This window comes from Phyllopteryx taeniolatus, chromosome 8, assembly GCF_024500385.1.
Source record: "Phyllopteryx taeniolatus isolate TA_2022b chromosome 8, UOR_Ptae_1.2, whole genome shotgun sequence".
In the NCBI taxonomy this organism is placed as follows: Eukaryota; Metazoa; Chordata; class Actinopteri; order Syngnathiformes; family Syngnathidae; genus Phyllopteryx; species Phyllopteryx taeniolatus.
The window spans coordinates 17,910,563-17,925,633 of NC_084509.1; the positions used below are offsets into that span (position 1 = coordinate 17,910,563).

Below are 15,071 nucleotides of genomic sequence, written 5' to 3' on the forward strand. Positions count from 1 at the left end.
AAACAGGAGAATGAATTGCAATTGACAATTGAGTCTCTCTTTGCCTTGTAACAATTGTCTTCCACAAAATACAATTAACCATCCAGTTCTGTTAGTCTCCTTCCAAATGACCTTCGACCTTCCCTTGAGACTTGAGACCACCCTGGTCCCCAATTCACGAGGTGCAGTATTGTTCAGGTGCCCCTTTCACTCTCGCATCTCTCCTTGCAGGCCTACATGTTCGTGATCTGGTTCTCTATGTGATGTGCAACGCAAATATATAGTGTGAGTTGATTTTTCCTGTGAGTGATTATTAATAGTAAAATAATTTATACAAAAATCCTACTATTACTTTTCAAATAATCCACAATTATTAGGTTACACATTGTTTTCCATGGCGGCACAGTGGCCGACTGGTTAGAGCGTCAGCCTCACAGTTCTGAGGTGCGGGGTTCAATCCCCGTCCCCGCCTGTGTGGCGTTTGCATGTTCTCCCCGTGCCTGCGTGGGTTTTCTCCGGGCACTCCGGTTTCCATCCCAAAAACATGCATTAATTGGAGACTCTAAATTGCCCGTAGGCATGACTGTGAGTGTGAATGGTTGTTTGTTTCTATGTGGCCTGCGATTGGCTGGCAACCAGTTCAGGGTGTACCCCGCCTCCTGCCCGATGACAGCTGGGATAGGCTCCAGCACGCCCGCGACCCTAGTGAGGAGAAGCGGCTCAGAAAATGGATGGATGGATGGATTGTTTTCCATTTCCAGTATTTTCTATGGGATTCTTCATCCACAATCAGACGTCGACTTGTGCCCCTGAACAAATTTTATTTGGCCTGAAAGATTCCACTTTCGTCAACAGTTTAAACAATGTTTTATCCAACTGAATTCTTGTGAGAACATGTTGTTGTAGAAAATATCTTATGTTACGTCACCATGTACTACCTCGTAGTCCGGAGAAGGAGGTATTAAAATATTATTACAGAAATATGGTTACACGTAATGACCCTGGACCAAATTAATCCATTAAAATGTTCTATATGTAAAAAATGTATTTGATTAGAATTGGAGGTGTAAAAATTCATTGATAAATCAACAACTAATCGATTATCAAATTAATCAACTGGTTTGATAATCAATTAATCGCGTTGAGACCTTGTTTAATTTCAATCCCCGTAAATTTTCTCCGATTTCTGTAATCCTCCATGAAAGCACACTGATTATTTTTGTTTAATCAAAAAAAAAAAAAAAAACCTTGCAAACATCTGCTTTTACTTTGGAAAAGAATGATACAAATGTTTGCCCATTTTTTTTAACACGTTACGGATCAAACAAGTGATTGAATCAATCAATCAATTTATGTTTGTGCATTTTCCGCACTGTCAGTTTGAAGTAATTGTGTTGTTTTTGAATAAAGGGATGTTTATTCATCCAATTAATTGATTAATTGAAAAAAATAATTCACAGATTATTAATTAATTCAGCGATTGGTATAGCCGAGATAATATAAATATTGGTTAAATTACGCGATTTGAGTTGCAGATCCACATTGTTTCCAGTCAAACAAAGTGAATTAAGGCCAAGACGTTTTGTGTATTGGTTTTAAAACAAAGAGCTAATTAACTGTGCTGATAAAAAGTAGGCATACTAGCAAGTTGTATCGTTATTGTTAATATTATGTATGATTCTTAATTTTTATGTAGTGAAAGCCGATGCTTGGTAACATGACGTGAGCCTAACACTGTTAAGCCATTAGAGGGCAGGACTCCACTTTTATTTATGGCTATACCATCCCATACTGTACACGAGTACAGTATTTGAGTTGGCGGATAAAGATGTGTATGTGTGAGTATTCAATGATCATTGTATATTTGTCGTTATTATTATTATACTCTTTAAACTACACTAAATAAATAAATTCAGTGCGTGCCTGTGTGTGTGTGTGTGTGCGTGTGTGTACTTGCATGAGTGTGCACATGCTTGTGTTTGCATGTGTGTGTGTGTGTGTGTGTGCGTGTTGTTTTCGTGCATGTGCGTGTGAATGGTTGTCAGATAGAGAAAGTCAGAGAGCGCATGAGCAGCTAGTTTAAAAAGCTTATTAGTAAATATCGACGTCATTGTATGGAGAGTTTTGACGATTGAAGAGAATCACAGAAAAAAGCAGAGAACTCAAATATAATCTTCAGGAGAATATGTACAACAGCGTTTTGCTTTTCGGCCACCTCCTGATAATAAGTGCAGTGGAAGCTGGTGCAGGTAAATAAATTTTTTTTGTACATTAGAATTGAATTCAATTTTAATGTGACTCGTTTACCACAGGTTGAATACAAAGGTCGAAATCAGCATTTGGAGTAGGCCTAGGTGAAAAGAGACCTCAAATTTGCTGGTCCCTGTTTTATCTAATACAGTATATGTTGATGTCTTTGGTATGACATGAGTATTGTGTTTTGCCAGCTAAAATATTAAATGTATTGTGTTTTAGTTGAAATGAGGGTAGAAAGCAAGCACATAATTTGGCCTCTAATTTTACGTTATTTAAGGTGGAGTGTCATTCTGGAGGGAAAATGTCACAATGACATGCCCAAATAATGGGAGTTGGTTCAAAGCTGGAAATGAGGTGGGCTATCGAAGCAATTCCTATACACTTACTTATAATGGCAAAAACAAAGGCCTTTACCATTGTGAATATGGCAAGAACAGCAAATATTATTTCTACGTGGAAGGAAAAGGTAAGTGAGAGCATTGTATTTCTTCATATGATCTTTGTATTTGCTGAGGTCTCACTTGACATTTGCTCTCCACCCTCCTCCAGTGTGCACTGATTGTTTTGAGCTGGACGCAACAATGTTTGGGTCGGTCATTGTTGCAGATGTGAGCATAACAATTATATTGATGATACTCATCTATAAGTGGACCCAGAAGAAAAGTTCACCTGGTGCAAAGGGTAAGAAACAGTGTCACAGAGTGTAAGCTTTCTGTGGGTGGTAAAATAGATCATGTCCACCCATCTCATAATCATAAATAGTCATTTAGCAATCAATATATTTTTATTTTACAAACTGGTTTTATCTTAAAGTTGTAAATAAACTTGAACTATCCACTGTCAGGGAGAAGACATATTATATATTGGAACAGTGCAATGAATCACTTTGAAAGTCACCTGCAATATACATAGTTTAAATTATTTTATTATTTAATTGATTTTTTAAAAATAGAATTGTAATTAGTGCTGCAAGTAACAATTATTTTCATAATCAATCAATCTGTCGATTATTATTTCAATTAATCAATGAATTGGATTTAAAAAACATTTTTAATTTCCATCCCTTTATTAAAAAACAACACAATTAATTCAAATTGACAGTGCAGAAAATGCACAAACATAAATTCATTATGATTCAATCACTTGTTTGGCCCGTAACGTGTTAAAAAAAGGCACACATTTTTATCATTCTTTTCCAAAGTAAAAGCAGATGTTTGCAGATGTTTTATCTTGGTGAAACACAAAGATAATTAGTGTGCTTTCATGGAGGATTATAGAAATCTGAGAATATTTACAGTCGATAGGCTAAAATTCAGAGGATTTAAGTAAAACAAGGTCTCAAAACGATTAATCGATGATCAAAATAGTCGATTAATTTGATAATCGATTAGTTGACGAGTAATCAATTAATTCTTGCATCTGTAATTCTAATCAAATAAATTTTTTACATATTGAAAATTTTAATGGGTTAATTTGGGTCCAGGCTCATTTTGTGTAATCATATTTCTGTAATATTTTAGCACCTGCAGGCCCGGCCCCTCCTTCTCCAGACTATAAGGTATGCACAGGATGACGCAACATAACATAATTTCCACAACAACATGTTCTCACAAGAATTCAGTTGGATAAAACATTCTTTAAACTGTTGACGAAAGTGGAATCTTTCGGGCCTAATAACATTTGTTCAGGGGCACTAGTTGACATCTGATTGTGGAAGAAGAATCCCATAGAAAATACTGGAAATGGAAAACAATGTGTAACCTAATAATTGTGGATTATTTTAAAAGGCAACCATTGTTAATATTAAGACTGCAAAATTTACTTTTGCATTTCTTTTCTTTGAACCTTTTAACTCTACTATATATTTGCGTTGCACATCAGATAGAGAACCAGATAACGTACATGTAGGCATGCAAGGAGAGATGCGAGAGTGAAAGGGGCGCCTGAACAATACTGCACCTCTTGAATTGGGGACCAGGGTGGTCCCAAGTCGGATTGTAATCAAAGCTCTAATATTAATATAATGTTGGGCGATAGTAATAAATAAATAGAAAAAGTGGGAAAATGTCATTATTAGTTAGTTTATCAGGTATCAAATCAATCAGCTACTTTGCCTTGTGTCTACTGTATATTAGAGAAGGACCAAGTGACTGTACTGTACTTTTGCCATCAGAGATGCTGTATTGTGAGCCTCTAAAACTGCCATTTTTGTTTTATTGACAGCACCTGAACACGCACAGACGCTCCCAGGATCCATACTCTTTTATCAACAATAGCAAGTTAATGTGAGGCAGGTCACAAGCTGGAACATTTCATCAGGGAAGACAATCAACTGAAAAAAAGGAGGAGCTGCATGGAAACATTTTGCTCTTATTAGTGTTAGTGTTCTGGCAGCTCCATACAATCATAAGTGCACAAGCAGGTCACTCGTCATTTCATCCTAATTAAGGAACGATGACTACACAAAGTAGGATCATGGCACAAACTCATTCCCATGTGAATTTATCAGACAAAAGTACTAAAAGTTCAACTTTCTATCGAAATTGGAATATTCTACAGCAACATGAGTGGCCATTTGTCTGTGTGACATCGTTGTGTATCAGAATACACCTGACAAACATAGCTGATATGCACTGGGCAAAATGGTCTGCAAAGTTATACAATTGGGCGTCTTAGGTCAAAAGTCATCTAGCCCTGGGTTCTGGATGACCTCCGATTTGTTCTGAGTTAGTAAAAAATGAATTCACATTGGAAATAATAGGAAAGGAAATATATCCATTACTTTTTTATCAGTCAACCTCTCACCATCATAAAACCTTTATAACTGTATAGGCAATGTTTGAAGTTATATTTTAACATTTTAAACTATCATCAAAGTGAAATAAATATTTACAATGACTTAAATGGAAGTGCAGAGTGAAGCTAGAAGATTGCTGAACATGAACTGACTTCATTTTTTACCTGTTGCACAAGTGGAATGATAATTTAACAGCTGTATATTAAAACATTATACCAAATAATTGTGCACTCAACTATAACTTTGATGAATGTTTACAGATCATTGTGAGTATATTTGCATTATTTACCGGTGTACAAGTTCTTATTTTATTGTCGATATCAACTTATTGTCGCTTTAGTCCATATTGTAGTGAGTAGCTAGCACAGATTCGTGTGTACAATGGTCCCAACTGCCCCACTGGATATGCACTGTCCGTACCTTGTGAAATCATTGATCATTTTTGTGAGAAATAATAAACCTTAATCCAAAAAAAGTGTCTTCAAATTGATGAATATCATTAATTAATTAACCTGGAATTTTTTTTAAAAGTCATTTGAGAAAATGTGTTATTTCAGAAGTGTGTATCAAACTGGTAGCCCTCCTCTTGAATCAGTATCCAAGATTTGGTAAGTTCCTCTCAGTTTCAAAAAAGTTGGTGGCCCCTGCTTGAGGTGCTAATTGAGTTGAGGTATTGCGTGCGAGATGGGCTGAGGTCTTGGGGGATTTATTGATCGAATTCTGACATTAGAATTTAGAGGTTCCAATGTATTTGGCAATGTGAATGCTATACATAGCTTGTCTTATTTTCATCCTATTGATGTTACATTGTTAGTTGTTAGGGGTTTATGGGATTAGCCATCACAACGACAATGACCAGCAAGTATATAGGTGAAAGAAAGTATGTTTGTTTTCTTTGCAATGGAGTCAATAACTCCTCATTGGGTGGTTGGACTTCATGAAATTGTTTGTATCTACAGTATAACCATTTGCTGGGTTGAACCATAAATGCTATCCAATACACAAACGTTGAACATTTTCAACTGCTCGAAATGTATTCTTTTATTCAAATAAAATCATGCTTATTTTACATATGCAATGAAATGTACATTCTATACTGTTTATATGACTATCAACTGATTCTCCAAATATTTTTTTGTGAAGGACAGTTCAATAAATGCAGTTAATGTTCTCTTCCCTTTTCATGTTTGTGGTTGGAAACATCACTGTGATACTTTTACAGATATGAGTGGGGGTTCGACACTCGTGATGCTGCCTCAAAGCCGCAGCTCGTATCCGTTACACTCCCACGTGCACACATGCAGACGTGGTGCCATCACCTGCTTGTGTCAGTGGGGGAAGGAGAAACTTGTGTCTGCTGGCTCCCTCGCTGTCTAAAAAGACTTGGTTGTTAATTTTGTCACCACTGCATTTTCCCAGCAGCACCTAAAACATGACGTCGAGGCAATGTCACAGTTCTTTGTTCAGCTTACTAATGAATCATAAGTTATAATTGAAGAACTCCCACTTACTGCTAGGCGTGTGTGTGCGTGTGTGTGCGTGTGTTTGATATGTTAAGAAGGAGAGATACAAGAACTGAGACTTCAAGATTGTCTGACAAGGACTGGCTTTCATTTCGTACCAGTTCTCCTCACCTCACCTCTCCTCTACGTCTTCTTATGCCACTCCCTCATTGTACATTTTCCTTCTCTCTATCCTTCCTAATCAGTAAATCCCTGTGTCCAACCTGTTGTCTGTGTGTCTGATGTCAAAGTGACTAAGATGATAATGACAAGGTAGGATCTGTTTGAATGAAAAGACTGTTTTCACAAGCATTTAGAGGGATTTTGTGGCAAATGCATTTTCATTGTATCATATTCACTGTGCATTTGTAGTTTTGCACAATAAAGTAATTGGACGTTTTCAATATTTTCTGTTTAAACCCAGCATGACCACAATGAATGCAAAGTCACAAAAAATGTTTACATTGGTATGAAAAGTAATGACTTTTCATGAGTAAAGAACAGTTGTTTTCTCATGAATGAAATATTGTGAAAAATTTGATGTTGCAAATTGTAGTGTTTAATATAGCACATCCTCAGCATTGTTGTGGAGCGTGTCAGGCCAAGACATCTGCACGTGTGCTTAAAGTTCTCAAATGTATATGATCCTCGTGTTCCTGGAGAATGACATTTTTATTTACATAGCACTGCAGTTTTATATAAGCCATCGATTTTCCATAGCACTTGTCCACATTTGGGTCATAGATGAGCCGGAGACTTTCCCAAATGTCACTTGGCAAGAGTCAGGGTACACCCTGGACTGGTGGCCAGTCAATGTCAAGGCACCCGACAACCATAATACACTCAGATCATGTTTATTAAAATCACCACACAAGAAATGCAATGACAATTGCATTTGACAGTATAATGAAACTATTTGATTCAGGTAAAAAACGCACACATATTTATGCAAAGTTGGACCGATGAACTGGATTTTCTGACAGTTTCAAGGATATACTACATGTTATTAGGTTGGGCCAGCAGGGTATCATTTGCCGGAGAGGGTATTGTATATTTCTTTACGACCACCTTTGTGTCTCAGCTGAGGGAAGAACAGACATGACCATTAGTTATTATTCATTTTCTGATGAGAAAATTACAAATGACATTTTAATGATTTGATATGTAGTTTACCTCTTGGTACTCATCATTTGGGACGCTCCTCTTTGTATCATTTGGAATAAGGTGTCTTTGATCAGAGCCTGAAAGGAAAAATACATTTAACACACAGCAAAGAAGTCTAAGAATAGCAACAGTGTTTAGCTAAGCGAGCGACCTAGCTCATGCAAAACTATACAACCCTATGCAATCTATCAGAGATTGCTACACAAGCATTTTAATTGCATTGTTAATGTATTTTAATTTAAATCAACTTCACATCTGAAACTTCACAGAGTTGGTATGTTCTCAAAGTTAGATAATTACCGGTAACACAGTTCATTTCGCAAATGATGAACTTTTTCATTCTTCCAAAATAAATTTGAAACAGGGACAGATGCAGTAGATTTACTTTTGTGTTGAGAAGTGATAACACTGGCATGGGTCTGTGATGCAACAAGATAGACAGCCACTCCAAGTACAATGGTAGCCATCAAATTTCCAACAGCGAGACCTGATATGGTAACAATGTCGAGCTCCACACAGTTTTCACAAGCTGGACACAAACAAACAAACAGACAAATAAATCACTGTAACAGGTTGAAAGGTCCCATATTTTGGCTATTTAGACCTCCATAGAGTGACTCTTAGTATAAAAGTGTCAATTTGATTTTTTTTAAAAACACGTTGGTTTTGTCATAGTAGTGTCCAGAAAAGGCCCCTCTGACAGCTACTTCTGTTTGACCCAGTTTTGTATCTGCTTTGTCCATGTTTGGACCCCCTTTCCTCTGATTGGTTACCTCCGTGTAGAAGACTTAACGTTCACTACTTGTCAGAGCACGTGATCGTTATGTGGACAGCAGTAGCTCAGAGGCGGAGAGGTAGGCGGAGATCTTCGCTAGCGCCGTACATAAGCTCAAGAAATTCGAATGACCTGATTTGAGGCCTTCAGCAGAAAAACGTCTGGAAATCAGGATTGTGTAGACTATTTTAATTTATATTTCACATGTGTACTAAGGCACCATAGAGCCAATATTAATTCACAAATACTAGAAATAGTTGGCTTGCTAAAATATGACACCTGTAAGAACTTTGACATAAGGACATTGGGTGTCGTTTATCAAATGTTCTTAAGACAAAAAAAATTTGCTCAGTACAAGTCTTCTCATCAGATTCATGAAAAAATGCCCCCTTGTGACATTTTCTAATGACTTTCCAGATAAGAACAACTAATACAAACACTCACAGGACATGCTTGTGCATATTTGAATGCCAACATGGTGGAGAAAATAATTAATTGTTGACAATTATTTAATTCTACATTTAGAGTAGGGTTGTCCAAACATTTTTTCCTCCGAGGGCCACATAATCTACAGAACCCACGCAGGCACGGGGAGAACATGCAAACTCCACACAGACGAGGCCGGATTTGAAACCGGGTCCTCAGAACTATGAGGTAGATGTGCTAAGCAGTCGGCCACCGACTGCCACATGCATTTTGGGCCATGTCAAATGTTATTTTATGTACCGTATTTTCACGACCATGGGGTGCACCGTATTAAAAGGCGCAGTCTCAGTTACGGGGTCTATTTCTGTATTTAACACATACATAAGGCGCACCGTATTATTGGGCACAGGCATGGTGAAACATACGCTAGTTTAAAACATACGGTAGCATGCATGCACGCTAAAACAATGTTTTTAAAAAGGCAGTGGGAGCAAAACTGAGTTCGGTTGTACTTTATTGAAGTATTTAATAATGTACTCACGTTATTTTTTAATCAATCCTCATCCACAAATCCATCAAAGTCCACTTGTCATGTTCTGTGTCCGAAATGAACAGCTGGGCAAGTTCTCCAACAAACACGCCGGCTTCCCTCTCGTCATTGTCAGAGTTAGTCTCGTTGCCGGGGGGCTGTTCAGCAATGATGCCTGCTTTCACAAAAGCTCGGACAACAGTCAAAGCAGATACCTTAGCCCAGGCATCCACAATCCATTCACATATGGTGGCGTAACTCGCCTGGCGTTGCCTCCCTGTCTTCGTAAAGCTGTGTTCGCCATCTGTCATCCATGGCTCCCACGCCGCTCGCAACTTCACTTTGAAAGCCCTGTTTACATGGATGTCCAGCGGTTCGTCAAGCCTCCCGGAATGATGGCAAGCCCCGAGTTATTGCACTCAGTCGAATGGCGACTGGAGAGACGCTTCTCCCGGCTGTTCTTTGCTCATTCATCCATTGCTCGACTTGGTCTTCCAACTCGGGCCACCTCGCCTTGTTTCTGCGTTTTGTTTTTCTTTTTTTTCCACGGAAACTCAGTTTCGTCTTCTTGACTTGGCGAAGCTTGTTTTTCTGCTTCCTCCACTTGCGAACCATGGATTCGTTGATCTTGAATTCTCTCGTGGCTGCTTGATTCACATGTTCCTCCACGTAACTGATAGCTTGCAGTTTAAACTGTGCTTTGTAAGCGTGTCTCTTCGTAGGTGACATTTTCGGGGGCCCTTAGCCAAATCGATGTTGTTTTGCACAATGCGCACCGCGAAAATGCTCCCAGTCAGTCAAGCGGTAAAAATAAATTAAATTAAATAAAAAATAATAATTTTAAATTAAAAAAATTTAAAAAACACCCCGGGTGTACCTACTGCGGGTGTGGCTTTAGCGTCCAACTTCACGCACCCTTCCCCTGTCCTCAGCCACGACCGATTTTCCTCTGTGTAAGCAGCGTGTCGGCAGGAAAGCGGAGCGCTCATCACACAACAACATTTATAGATGTTGGAACTCGGTGCACACATAATGTGCGCCGCATTATAAGGCACCCCATCCATTTTGGAGAAAATTTAAGACTTTTAAGTGCGCCTTATGGTCGTGAACATACGATATATGCCGTGGGCCACTAAAATATGGACGGTGGGACACAAATGGCCCCCAGGCCAGAGTTTGGACACCTCTGCTCAAGATACAGGTTGGGATATTGAATTGGATGGATGGATGGATGGATGGATGGATGGGTGGATGGACAGTACAGAGAATTTAATCTGTAGTTCTATGTCAAGAGCTGACACAGATGGTTTACCGTTGAGTTTTTGCAGCGTTACCAATTGTGAAATATAGAAAATAGTCCAAAAGTAAAAATACTGTAGAAATTGGTGCAGAACTTACATCTGAACTTCACGAAGATTTTATGTCTTGCTTGGTCTTTGTCCACACATTCGTACTCGCCAGAGTTCTCATCTTTGTATTTTAAAGGAAACGTTACTTTCTTACCATTTTTTGATACATATTTGTTTTGACCACATATAATCGTAATCTCCCCAGGTCCAGATTTCCAGACAACGTCAATTTTCGATCCTGTGAGGAATAGAAAACATTAATGAAATTATAAGCTATTACAATGCACAGTCTTTTCATTAAGTGACAGTTAAACAGAATCACACTCTTGTATGTACCTTCATCACACCAGACAAACTCTGTGGAAAAATTTGAAAAAAAATTAATAATGGCCGTCATTACGATTTAATGAAATATCTCAAAACACATGATGACAGAATAAAACAGTCTTACCTGTCAGTGTCCAAACAATGAAAAAAGAAGGTAAAACAGTGTAGCCTTTCATTGTGTCATCTGCATTGTGCTGGTAAAAGAGTGAGATGGTTTCATCATTGTGTGCAAAGACGACAGGACATCAGGACATCATTGCCTTGTCGAAACACACCTTTAACTTAAACCTTCGACTAAAACTCCTTTCATTGCCACATACAGTATTTTTGTGGACAAGCAAAAAAATATGATAAATGTCCTAATGTCCTAATATTTGGTTTAAATCAAAACATGTACTGTATTTCAGAGCCAATCTTAACATTAAGGAAATTAAGGCAAACACAATACAATATTGAAAATACTGACCATTAAATATCGATCGGTTCTGCTCCTGGTGCTGTCACTTTTTATTGTCTGTGTCTTGAACTGTGTCAGTCGGAGTAGGAAGTGAGTGTCATTCGCTCACTCCGCAGAAGCTTCAATATATTCTTCATCATTTCTAAGAATTGAAAAACTATAAATGTACCGTATTTAGTTAAGAATCAAAATTCTGTATTATTTGTTGTTAACTTGGTTTGACAGTCTCATATTGTCACTCATTTGGAATTAGAATGACCACAAACATACATACTCACACATACACACACTTCTGAGAAAATGTAACGCACTTCCACTCTTGAGTACTGCAGTGCTACAATGCTATCATGGAATTTCATTCGCACATTGTCTTTTTTTGACATGGCACCAGTTCAAAACAGACATTATCTTGGCTCACTACATATGGGGCACACTGTTAGACATTACTGGAAATTCTACAATTATTTATCATATACCATACTGTAAAATACTTTAAAGTAATTATACAGTAATTAATTAGTAATATTAATAATTTTGGGAGACAGAGAGTTACTGTATTTTGTAGCAGAAGCCGCTTGGCTCCCAGCATGCAGCGCGCCATGAAATGTTGAGTTTTTGCTGTGATAAATTCATTAATCCTTCATGCTCATGAACGATTAGGATAAACGTAACATGAATAATTTGTTTTTATGTCACACGTAGGTTATTGAATCTGTGTCTTATTTAACACTCGCATTACATTTATGTTACACTTTGTTTTCATGAAACCCTGACTGTGGGTTGTGTGCGATAGAGTGGCACCCCGGTCAGTTCAGCTGTATGCTAAGGGAAGCTAAGCTAACTGTTATCTGGTGACTTAGATATAATTTTGAACTTCCTTGTGATTACTCAACTTGGCCAACTTTGTCTACAAGCCAAAAGCGCTCCCAATTTCCTTGTGTGACTCATCAGCACCACAAAGAATTAAAACATCTATAGTAAGTCTCTGTTTATAGTGTGTGACATCAGTGGAAACTATCCATCCATCCATTTTCTGAGCCACTTATCCTCACAAGGGTCGCGGGAGTGCTGGAGCCTATCCCAGCTATCATCAGGCAGGAGGCGGGGTAGACCCTGAACTGGTTGCCAGCCAATCGCAGGGCACACATAAACAAACAACCATTCCCACTCACATTCACACCTAGGGGCAATTTAGAGACTTCAATTAACCTACCATGCATGTTTTTGGGATGTGTGAGGAAACCGGAGTGCCCGGAGAAAACTGTATGTGGTAAATAACTAGAATTTACAGCAATGTCTAATTGTACTGTAATAAATGTTACCAGCATCCATAGTATTGTTCATGGCGCCACAGTGTTTAAGCATTTCAGTGTAAAAACCAAGACGTGTATATAACATGCAAGAAAATACGATAAAACAAGAAAGAGAATGATCATAAAATTCTATTGTGTAGAAATACTGAACACGAACAATGTGGCACCGTTGCAGAAAAGCGTTGTTGTATACAGTATGCTTCTATTATAAACATGTGCGGTTGGTAGTAGCAGTATGTTTCCATTGGCGGAAGCGCATTGTAGCAGTCAAGAGACAGGAGCCAATTGCTGCTTTCACAGTGTCACCTGATTCAGGTAAGCTAATCAACTAATATTTAGCAAATAATGGTTCACAGCTGGTGTATGAATATGATGTATCAAGTGGTGCATGACTCCAGAATCCAATTCAGACAACTCACCTCCCAGTTTTTTAAGATTTTTTGTTTTTTTTCTAGAGTAACTTACTGGCAACACTTTGTCGATGGAGGCAAGGAAAAAAAATAGCCCCCTTAATAAACCTCGAACAGAACCATCACTGTTTGGGGTGGCCGTCTGCCTCGACCAGTTGGGTTGAGAGAGAGAGAGAGCAGAGGGACAGAGAGCAGATAAATGCATTTTTAACATAACCCTTAATGGCATTATTAGTACTCAGTGGTAGAAAGTAACGAAGAATAAATTCTTTGTTAAGTAGATTTTTCAGTTGTCTGTACTATACCTGAATATTTATTTTTCTGACGACTTTAACTTTTACCTCCTCCATATAAAAACTGAAATCTCTACATTCTACTCCTTAATTTGTCAAAATTGTCTCGTTACTTTTTTCAGCCTCTGACGATGATGACACGACATCAAAAAGATCACGACTGACTGATTGTTTCATTGTTGTCAGCTCTGACAATAATTGGTGGTGAGTACATTGTGTCTTGTACTATATAGTGGGATTAGCCAACCGCAGTCTTCCAATCCTTAATCAATGACGTTCTTCGTGAAATGTTCAACTGGTTTGTTGGGGAGGAAACACCAGCTTCTGGCATTCAAATATTCTCTGTCTAATCTGAAAAAAAAACCACACACACACACACACACACACACACACACACACTACAGACTAGGTGTATTTTTTCCTTAGTTCTCACTCGCTATTTCTCAATATTTTTTGTTACCCAGTTCACAATGTTAGCAAAGCTATGGGAAAATATTGTTTTGACAGCGTGCCCAGTGATTGATTTTCCTTCTCAGTACGAGCACTATGCAAGTTAATAAAAGAGGGAAAATGTTTTGTGTGCAGTTTTTTTTCCCTAATGGGCCAAGTTATCAAAACAGATATTGTATATAACTGACAATAATCCATCCATCCATTTTCTTTATTGCTTCTCCTCGCGGGCTACTTTTGTTCTTTCCAGTCTTTGTTTTACTGTTACTTAAGTAAAATTGAACCAGTACTTTCACTTTTTTTTTTTTTACAAAAGAATGTGTACTTCTACTTAAGTACTGAGTGTGAGTACTTTTGCCATCTCTGCTACAGCTCAAGTAAATACTTTACTGAATAGCAGATGTAATGGCATTTGTTTTAGCTGCATCTCTGGAAGCAGAAGCGTCTATACTACAATGGGGACAGCAAAAGGTAAGAAATAACAAAATAATTATTGAATTAACAACTAGATCTGCACTAATTATTTGTTTTGAGAAATAAAAACAACACCTCTGTCTGGTAAGGCAAAAAACAAAAGTGTGTTTACTCATCAATAATTTATTACCATGGCTCTTATATTATTTCCCTTTTGTACATGACAAAAACTAGATTCGCTCCCAAAAGCATCGTGCTGCAGGAAGAAAATACGTTCACCCGCCACAGCACAACACAGCTTCCTGTCTGAACTGCTGCATCAAAACCCTATGAACCACAGACAGCACCTGGTGGCGTCTCTTAACTCTCACGACCACGACATGCGTACGTGTACGTCCACACAAGTCGAACACATGCAATTTTATTCTGCAGTTGCTATTCTGGATTTTAAAATGCACAATGTTTTATATACACAACATATCATCAAAGTTGTCTGTCCACGTACTGCACAAAAGGCACAAACACTCATTCCCCTTGCACATTTAAGCACAGATCACCCTTCACAAGTACCAGACACCCACATGTTTAGCACCCCCTTGTGGATGCCAGTAGAGCCACAGTCGAGGTGAA

At 38.2% G+C, this 15,071-nt stretch overlaps 3 protein-coding genes across 3 annotated transcripts; 2 read left to right on the forward strand and 1 right to left on the reverse strand.

Annotated features, from left to right (window-relative positions):
• Positions 1–1,985: 1,985 nt before the first annotated feature.
• On the forward strand, positions 1,986–7,228 carry LOC133482344 (T-cell surface glycoprotein CD3 epsilon chain-like). Its single transcript, XM_061782383.1, has 5 exons — positions 1,986–2,228; positions 2,513–2,701; positions 2,785–2,916; positions 3,756–3,793; positions 4,459–7,228. The coding sequence occupies exons 1-5, from the start codon at positions 2,165–2,167 to the stop codon at positions 4,522–4,524; spliced, it is 489 nt and encodes a 162-aa protein (XP_061638367.1). The 5' UTR covers positions 1,986–2,164; the 3' UTR covers positions 4,525–7,228.
• A 144-nt stretch (positions 7,229–7,372) lies between these two features.
• LOC133482343 (T-cell surface glycoprotein CD3 gamma chain-like) lies at positions 7,373–11,951 on the reverse strand. The gene is made up of 7 exons (XM_061782382.1): positions 11,571–11,951; positions 11,229–11,298; positions 11,114–11,134; positions 10,827–11,015; positions 8,084–8,227; positions 7,708–7,775; positions 7,373–7,615 (listed from the first exon to the last, which is right to left on the reverse strand). The coding sequence occupies exons 1-7, from the start codon at positions 11,571–11,573 to the stop codon at positions 7,562–7,564; spliced, it is 549 nt and encodes a 182-aa protein (XP_061638366.1). The 5' UTR covers positions 11,574–11,951; the 3' UTR covers positions 7,373–7,561.
• Positions 11,952–12,918: 967 nt separating this feature from the next.
• On the forward strand, positions 12,919–15,070 carry LOC133482342 (uncharacterized). The gene is made up of 4 exons (XM_061782381.1): positions 12,919–13,189; positions 13,700–13,781; positions 14,449–14,498; positions 14,676–15,070. The coding sequence occupies exons 1-4, from the start codon at positions 13,033–13,035 to the stop codon at positions 15,068–15,070; spliced, it is 684 nt and encodes a 227-aa protein (XP_061638365.1). The 5' UTR covers positions 12,919–13,032.
• The last annotated feature ends 1 nt before the right edge of the window (position 15,071 follows it).

What these genes read in the sequence shown, in the direction of transcription:
- LOC133482343 (XM_061782382.1), bottom strand. An exon ending in GTTTGTCTGGTGTGATGAAG is followed by an intron (nt 11,016 to 11,113) that starts GTACATACAAGA and finishes TATTCCTCACAG; the next exon opens with GATCGAAAATTGACGTTGTC. An exon ending in AATCTTCGTGAAGTTCAGAT is followed by an intron (nt 8,228 to 10,826) that starts GTAAGTTCTGCA and finishes GTTTGTGTCCAG; the next exon opens with CTTGTGAAAACTGTGTGGAG.
- LOC133482344 (XM_061782383.1), top strand. Translation starts at nt 2,165, where the DNA reads ATGTACAACAGCGTTTTGCTTTTCGGCCACCTCCTGATAATAAGTGCA. An exon ending in TGCAGTGGAAGCTGGTGCAG is followed by an intron (nt 2,229 to 2,512) that starts GTAAATAAATTT and finishes ACGTTATTTAAG; the next exon opens with GTGGAGTGTCATTCTGGAGG. An exon ending in TTTCTACGTGGAAGGAAAAG is followed by an intron (nt 2,702 to 2,784) that starts GTAAGTGAGAGC and finishes ACCCTCCTCCAG; the next exon opens with TGTGCACTGATTGTTTTGAG.
- LOC133482342 (XM_061782381.1), top strand. Translation starts at nt 13,033, where the DNA reads ATGTGGCACCGTTGCAGAAAAGCGTTGTTGTATACAGTATGCTTCTAT. An exon ending in CACAGTGTCACCTGATTCAG is followed by an intron (nt 13,190 to 13,699) that starts GTAAGCTAATCA and finishes TACTTTTTTCAG; the next exon opens with CCTCTGACGATGATGACACG. An exon ending in AGCTCTGACAATAATTGGTG is followed by an intron (nt 13,782 to 14,448) that starts GTGAGTACATTG and finishes CATTTGTTTTAG; the next exon opens with CTGCATCTCTGGAAGCAGAA.